The 7,773-nt window shown below is 43.2% G+C and overlaps 1 protein-coding gene across 1 annotated transcript; it reads right to left on the bottom strand.

Moving 5' to 3' along the window:
* Positions 1–377: 377 nt before the first annotated feature.
* Positions 378–7,773, bottom strand: LOC142080025 (serine/threonine-protein kinase PDIK1L-like). Its single transcript, XM_075144797.1, has 4 exons — positions 7,154–7,773; positions 5,870–6,086; positions 3,636–3,888; positions 378–417 (listed from the first exon to the last, which is right to left on the bottom strand). Exons 1-3 carry the CDS (start codon positions 7,697–7,699, stop codon positions 3,653–3,655), a joined length of 999 nt encoding a protein of 332 aa, XP_075000898.1. The 5' UTR covers positions 7,700–7,773; the 3' UTR covers positions 378–417; positions 3,636–3,652.

Genomic DNA, 7,773 nt, shown 5'->3' with positions numbered 1-7,773 from the left:
CAGAGAAGCCCGTCTCCAGACGGTTTCTGCATGTTTCTTTGCCGTCCCTCGAAAGGGCAGTCACCGGACAGCAACAAGAGGATGCGCAGGGGTTGCTTTAAAAAGAGCAAGCTCAGAAACTCTACGACTGTGCCGAGTACGGCCAGTCAAGGTCACCTCAGTCAAGCTTTCACCTACGCTACTCGCTGCGTAAAAGAACGCATATATAAAAACACCAAAGGTTTGCATAAAAATAGATTTTTTGTAGTTCTCCTCTTAAAATTACTGTACAAATAAATAAAGTTATTGTCCATTTAAATATAACCGTTGGGGAAAACTGGAAGGTGGCAATGGTCTTCTGATCGACCCACTCATTCCAGAGGAAGGCAGAGTTGTTCGCCATCTCCGAGGCCTCCAGATCGCAGCGGGACATGATACCTGCAAAGGAAACACACCGAAGTTGCAAAATAAAATACTTCTTGGCGAGAGCACTGGCCCATACCAAAGGTCCGCTGGCCCACTGTTCTGCCTCGGGGACATCAACAGCATGCATATGCTTAAGGAAGAGGAGGGGGCAGGTACACAAGCAGGCTTTCCTCAGTAAAAATCCCAGTTCTGAGCAATGTTTAACTTAAGGACTTCCTGAATCACAGGTTGTATCCATATCCTTGTCTTTAAATTCATGAAAGAAAATTCATTTAGATGTTTTTCACACTGTTCTGAGGAGATTTAGTGTTTGGCTGCCCTAGACTGTAGAGTTCATTGCCGATGATAACAAAGCATTATGGAAAAAAAAAAAGTATCTCCTGTTTGATTCGAACTTGCTATTGGAGAATTTCTTCTGAAGCACCTAGATTTAGCATTGCAAGAAACCCTTTTCAGCTTCCGTGCTACTCCTGATTTGAGGTTAGGAAAGTCAGATATGAAATTGGTCTGTTTTCTGGACTGAAGCATCCACGAATCGTTGTTTAAGACAACCCCATTTTAGAAAGGCGAGTTGGTTTTCATTTCAGTCCGCACTAACACAGCAGCTGACAGGATTTTCAACAGCGTGAGACTAGCGCCTCGTGGTGTGGAACGCTGCGCCACAAGTCATTGCTGCATCAACTCCGATTACACGCCAAAAGCAAGTCTAGTAGGTATTCAGCTAGCTTCCTACCGCAGAGGAAAATAAAATAAACGAAGAGGATTGAGACAGAGGGGGTTTTCAGGGATATGTCCTGGCTGTGCTGGCATTTTTCTTCTGAACCTAGTCTGCAAACCTATTTACCATTACGGTTTCATAACGAAAAAGGAAAGTCAACAGGAGTAAGCCCGACACTGTGCTGCTAGAGCCTTTTTTTCTCTTTATCCTTCCTTGCAAATTCCTCTATAGCAGGCTAACCACTTCAGGGCTGGCCTGCCAACTAGTGGTACTGTTGCTATTACAGTATGCCAGGCCTCCTGTTTCAGGTGGGAGTCCCCAGAACTGCAGATCCTACCAGACTAATCGAGTAGTTTTCAGCGATAAAACTGATTTTTCTAGATAAAAAGAAGCGTTGGTTTTGTCCAGTGAGATTTCAGTAAGGCATTTGATGTAGTACCACACAAGAAAGTATTAGGTAGACAGGAGAAGACTGGGATTAGTAAAAAGGAAGATGTAAGGCAGTTAACCTGTCCCAAGGGAAAACTGAAACGGGTAATTTGGAAATTAAGAGGCTAGAGTAGAGTTTTATCAAGATTGGCACTGGCAACGAGCTTGTTTAATTAATGTTTTCGCTAACAGCCTTGGCACAATTAGAAGTGTGCCGATGACACAAAGCTGGAGGTATTACGGTTATAAAAAAGGATGAGGAAATATTCAGGGTAATTCACCGTTTCTTCTAACTGACAGGGGATTAAATTCAGTAATAAAAAACATAAGGTCATGCATCTGTGAACAAAAGTAACTGCTGTAACCCAAAATGTTATTGATTTGAAGCAACTCAAGTCAAAAAGGGCTTTAGGATACAAAGCAATTATGAGAGGATTAAGTGATATAGATATGAAAGGAGAGAGATGCGATCCTGGAATACATCGGGAGGAATATTTCCAAGGCTAGATAGTAAATGCTGGTGCTTTACAAGGACCTGAAGAGACTCGTCTAGAGTAAGTGCAGAAATCATCTGTATATGGAGGAGATGGAGGAGCCAACCTCGATGGAACCAACCAACCAACCTTGGACAGGAAGAAATGCTGCTAAGGTTACAATTGTTCTCTGTAATAGTTCAGAATGGGCAAACGCCCAGGAAGAAGAACATTTTAAGCTAAATGACAAGTCTGTCACAAGATCAAGAGTATTAAACTGATCAAAAATGCATTGGTGTTGCAAAGGACAATGTCCTTAGCTATAAGGACAGCCAGATGCTCAGTCTCAGTGATGGTATCAGACACAAAAACCTTTATTTCTATGATGCATCTATCAAAGAAATTCTAGGATATGAAGCCCAAGATAGCAGAAGACAGGACTTGAAAATCCTGGAAACTCCCTTCTGTATTTCCATTGCTCTGCTGAAAGACACAGAATCTGACAGACCGTCTTGAATTTTATGTTGGACGTTCAATCTTCCATCAAGGCAGATACTAAAGAGGCCATCAAGAACTCACAAGGATGAGGATCAAATTTGTTTTTCAAAATGGGCACGTAAAAACAACAGTCTCACTGCAGGACTCCGCAAGACTACCAGACTTCCAGTCCAGCCTTTTCCAAGACATTCTTCAAGGCCTTTACATGTTAACCAGTTCATGACAGGAAGCTCCTCTATCATCTGGTGCACCCAGCTCTGATACACTCAGAGCATTAACAGTGCTTTAATTAAAAAAAAAAAAACAATCTGTCTTTAATCTGACAGTTACTATCATAGCTGAATACCATATTTAAGATGCACACCTACAAATATACCGTAACGTTGCTCACTGCAGCTTTTATTTAGTTAGCAAATATACTGTAATATATTGTAAATTGTAAATATATTGTAAATATATTGTAAATTGTAAATATATTGTAAAAGCAACAAACTGTAAAAGCAAAAAGCAAAAGTAATGGCCTCAAGTTGCACCAAGGGAGGTTTAGACTGGACATTAGGAGAAATGTCTTTACAGAAAGAGTGGTCAGGCCTTGGAACAGGCTGCCCAGGGAAGTGGTGGAGTCACCATCCCTGAAGTATTTAAAAGACGTGTAGATGAGACGCTTAGGGACATGGTGTAGTGGGCATGGTGGTGTTGGGTTGACGGTTGGACTCGATGATCTTAGAGGTCTTTTCCAACCTTAATGATTCTATGATTCTAAACAAGCACGGGTAAATGCTGGAATGATGGCAGAAATCTGCCCTCGTTTGTGGAAATGGATGAGGTTTAGGGTAAAGGACAGGCTGGCCCAAATACAGACAGCACAGCCAGTTCTCTGAACAAACACCATTAAGGAGGCAAAAGTTTCTTACACGTACTTCAACCAAATTCGTCTTCTCAAACGTTTATAGAAGCCTTTTCTTCTAGTTTGATCGCATCTTTCTATCACTGAATTTTCAGAACTGCTACAGGTCACATTTGGTTTAGAGGGCTTTGGCCTCGAGGTCAATAACAAAAAAATCCCCTGTAAGCTCAGCCTAAACAGGGAGTAGCCTGGCAGAGACACTAACCTGAACGTCCTTCGTCTCTACGAGACAGAGCGTTGACGCTTTTTGCCGTAGGAGATTTGCCTGATTCGGACTTCTAGTTGGAAGGCATCCAATCTTTCCTTTGGGTTAAAAGCCAGCATATCATGCAGGAGCTTGCAGAGATCAGCTGGCATGGACTTCTTGTTCTTCAGGGGAATTTGTAATTTCATGTTGGGATTCTCCAGCAACGCTTCTCCGAGGGGAACAAGCTCCTTGCCTTGGCAGATGTAAGTTCCTGAACACAGATTAGAAGGAGTCAGGTTATACAGGTAGAGGAAAGTCTACACAAAATGCTGTCACGCGCAGTACGGACAGACAGTCTGGAACACAAAACATCTGAAAGATTACCAGAAAGATCACTTATTAAGAGGCGACCGCCAACTCAAATATTGGGAGAGGTTGTTATCAGAAGAGGCTTTTACTTTCAAATAGTAATCAAGATGTTGCACAAGGCCGTGTGCGTAACCGTGCATGGAACAGAAGGAGCACGTTTAAGCATGGCGTGCCCGTCAAGCAGTTATATGGACCATCTGCAGAGAAAATGGGCTGCTGCAATTAAATTCCTGCATTTTACTCCAGTTCGCCCTACTAGCAGACGCGGAAGTTCTAGAAAAGGGAGGGAGACTGTGCTTGGCTGAGGTGACTTGAAAGAGTTAAACACAAAACTTATTTGCTCAGTTAGTCAAACAATTTTCAATTAAAATGACAGCGTATGCCATTTACCGTTAGCCAATTTCTCCTCAGCAAGATTAAGGAAGGGAAATGTAAATTTGCTCCTGGTAATCTAAATAATTTCACCGGTTGTTGAAAACGATTAACTGGCTTCCAAAACAGACAGTAAAAACAGCTTTGCTCACTCAAGCTGTTCTGCCCCTGCACCAGGCAAAGAATAAATGTTTCAAAGGCAGTGACCTGTCTGCGTATAGAAAAGGTTGGCCTTGCAAACTCCTTATCTCAAGTTGGCGGGTAGCTATTTTAATGAAATCTGTTCAGGCTTTGGTCTCAGCTGCAGCCATTTGCTTGTTTCTGTAGGCAGGAACTAAAACATTTATCAATGTTTGGCATTTTAAAAAGAAATAAATAACAGAATTAGAACTGAGCCTACTTAAAGTTGGGGAAAAAAAAAAATTAAAGGGGTAGCACAATAGCTTCCAAAGTTCTTCCATAGAAATTCCTTTTAAGAATTTAAACATTTAAAGGAAAGACAGACAGGTATACTATGATCTCAGAGCCCGGGTAGCTGTCTTCAATTATTATGCTAATGTGCATGACTGGCAGTCTCTCCTCTCAAGATGGATTTTCCACTGCAATATACTTTTCTGAAATCATTTAGTACAAAGTATTTCAAGCGTAGATGTGGGGGATTTGGAGAAAGGAGGAGGCGGGGAGAGAGCAGGCCATCGGAGGAGTCATCCCTGTGAGATCTCGCGTCTCTCAACTGTGAGGAAACTCAGCCAGATGGCAGCGAAGCTTACCTAAACATCCTTTCCCAGTTTATTACTTGGCTCCTTGGAACATCCTTTCAGTGCTCCGAGTGATCCCGTCCCTTGCTTATGCCAAGTCCAGGACACAAGTGAACCCTTAAGCCCAATTCCAGAAAGGTTTTGGTTTTAAGAGCATTAAAAGCATTTCTGAGCAAATGGAAGTGTACAGATACTAAATCCCCTATGAAGAGCGTAGCTGTAAGACAGATGCCTCACCAACGGCTACGAGCTTTTTCTCTTACGATTCTTCACTGACAATAAGGGCCAAATCCATTTTTGAAGAGCGTTCCTTGGGGTAAGGAAGGCCTGACAGCAGAGAAGCCAGAAGCAATCTTTCCCTTAACCTTTAAATCCCACAGAGTATTTCTGGCAGAAGGAATGATCTTCCAAACAAAATGATTTGTAAATATAAAAAGTATTCCCTCTGCCTTAGTGATATCTCTTCAAGACCTGGAAACCCTGCATGAGAAGCAACCAAATTAGGAGCAACACGTACTGCAGAAAAAGACATTTCTTTGCAGTCCTCTTAAAAACGAAAACCCAAAACACCCAAAACCCACCAACTTTGGGTTTCTTTGGTTTGCAAAGTGCTTGCAAATTCCTGGAAGAAGCCACATCCAAAGCATATATGCCATAGCATTTCTAACTATGCCTGGGAGAAACACCTCTCAGAGGATCCCTACAGATCCAGAACGTCCCCTGACAATAGGACAGCACTGATCTGATCCTCACCAAGCAATTCCTTCTCAGTATCCCCGTCTCGGAAGGTGATCCTCTCAACCATAGCCCAGAAAATGATCCCAAGGGCAAATATGTCAGCCTTCGCAGTGTAATGACCTTCCCACACTTCTGGAGCCATGTAGAAGTTTGACCCACACGCAGAGGAGAAGCGATGCTGGTTCACATTCCCTTTCCCCTGACACACCTTGCTGAGGCCAAAATCTGCTACCTGCAATGCATAAGAAAAGCAAAATAACTTATTCACAAACATCAAGTTTACAAGCGTGTTTACAAACAGCGGCTCTGGGAATTCCGCTCTGAAATCCACCACAGCGTGGCACTGACACTTGTGGGGTGGCAGCCCTAGTGAAACAAAGAGCTGGTTATTCCCTGTTAGCTGTCCATTCCCCAACTCCTTACCTGATTTGCCGATCTTAGGAAGGGGAACAAACAACAGAAGCCTGTTTGTCATCTTTCTGTGAAGTTCATTCTGAGTACGTCTAATCGGGCATGAACATACCTTGAACAACATCTAGGGTAGAAGTGGCTCTTACTGTTCCACAGTCAGTGCACTCAATCTCTTGCATTACCATTATTATCCACAGTGATTAAGATGGCATTGATTTAAATGTCCCTTGACGGCTCTACAGGTCGAAGTACAAATACCATTATTGATCCGAATAGTCAAGAAATGAGTTATCTGCAAGGTACCGACCTGTTATTTTATGTCTAACCACGGGAACTCTCGGGATTGAAAGTTCAGGAGCAAGATAGCTCCCAGCTTTTCCAGCTCTCTGAAAAGCAGCTGTACAGACTTTCAGTCTGGTGCTACAAGAAAGGCAGCTAGCCAGTCTTCATCTCAGTCAGGGCATCAACCCACATGAAGCACGAAGACATTCCTCACCTCCCCTGAACATCAATATGTGCTTGAGGCAGCAATATTGGAAGCACTAGCTGTTGTAACAGGGCAGTATGTTCTTAAAGTTTAAGGGCACAGAAAATATTGCTTCATTTTTGACTGGTCATGATCTCCCTGATTATCTAGCGTGCAGAAGTTAGACAGCCCTGAACTGCTCCTCTCAACAGTGGATGAAGGACGTTACAGAAAGACACCATCGTGACCTCTACTTCCTTCCAAGACTCCTAAAAAAAAAGCCCACAAGTGATATCAGATGTTCTGAGTACATTTAGTACAAGCTACAAGTATCACACGACTCACCAAAAGACCTTTCCAAAGCATGTGATGCGCGAGCATGTAGATCACATACTTGTTACAGCAAAGTTTTATTCCCTTACCTTTACTATGGGACTTCCACGTCTATGAGAAATCAAAATATTGTCAGATTTCAGGTCCCTGTGCACTATCTGGTTTCTGTGGAGGAAAGCCACAGCGCTGCTGAGCTGCCGCATGAAGCTGTTATTCAGCTGAGCATCCGGGCTGCGAGACAGCAGGTATTCATTCATATTGCCACCGTCACAAAACTCCATCACAAACCACAGAAAGCAGGCCGATTTGGGATCCATGCACCTCCGCCCCTTCAGGCAGGTCTCAATTAGCAGCAAATGGCTGTCTGATTTCCTGTAACGATGACTAATTGGCTGAAAGACTTGACCGTTCTGCAGGATACACTCCTCCAACTGGATCACGTTTTCATGTTGCCTCTGGATGCTCTGCAGGGCCCAGAACTCTTGCAAAGCCAGTTCTACGTTTTCTGGCACGTTACAGTGCATCCTTTTAACTGCTACTTTGCTTCTAGTTTGATTAACGATGGCCTCATAAACCACGCCATAGCTCCCTCGGCCCACTTCTCGAACGATGCTGTACTTGGCTTCCGTAGCCATCCCTCACTTCGGCCCAGTGAACAGCAAATCAGAGGAAAATATTTGAACTCATGGCAATCAGTCGTCACCTGCAG

The sequence above is a fragment of the Calonectris borealis genome, chromosome 3 (genome assembly GCF_964195595.1).
Source record: "Calonectris borealis chromosome 3, bCalBor7.hap1.2, whole genome shotgun sequence".
Taxonomy (NCBI): Eukaryota; Metazoa; Chordata; class Aves; order Procellariiformes; family Procellariidae; genus Calonectris; species Calonectris borealis.
Note: the sequence above shows the minus strand (reverse complement) of the source record. Positions and strands in the feature narration are given on the sequence as shown.

Excerpts from the sequence above, each read along its gene's own strand:
- LOC142080025 (XM_075144797.1), bottom strand. The coding sequence starts at position 7,699 with ATGGCTACGGAAGCCAAGTACAGCATCGTTCGAGAAGTGGGCCGAGGG. Across the intron at positions 6,087-7,153 it reads GTGGAAGTCCCATAGTAAAG|GTAGCAGATTTTGGCCTCAG; the intron begins GTAAGGGAATAA and ends TATGCATTGCAG. Across the intron at positions 3,889-5,869 it reads TACTGAGAAGGAATTGCTTG|GAACTTACATCTGCCAAGGC; the intron begins GTGAGGATCAGA and ends ATCTGTGTTCAG.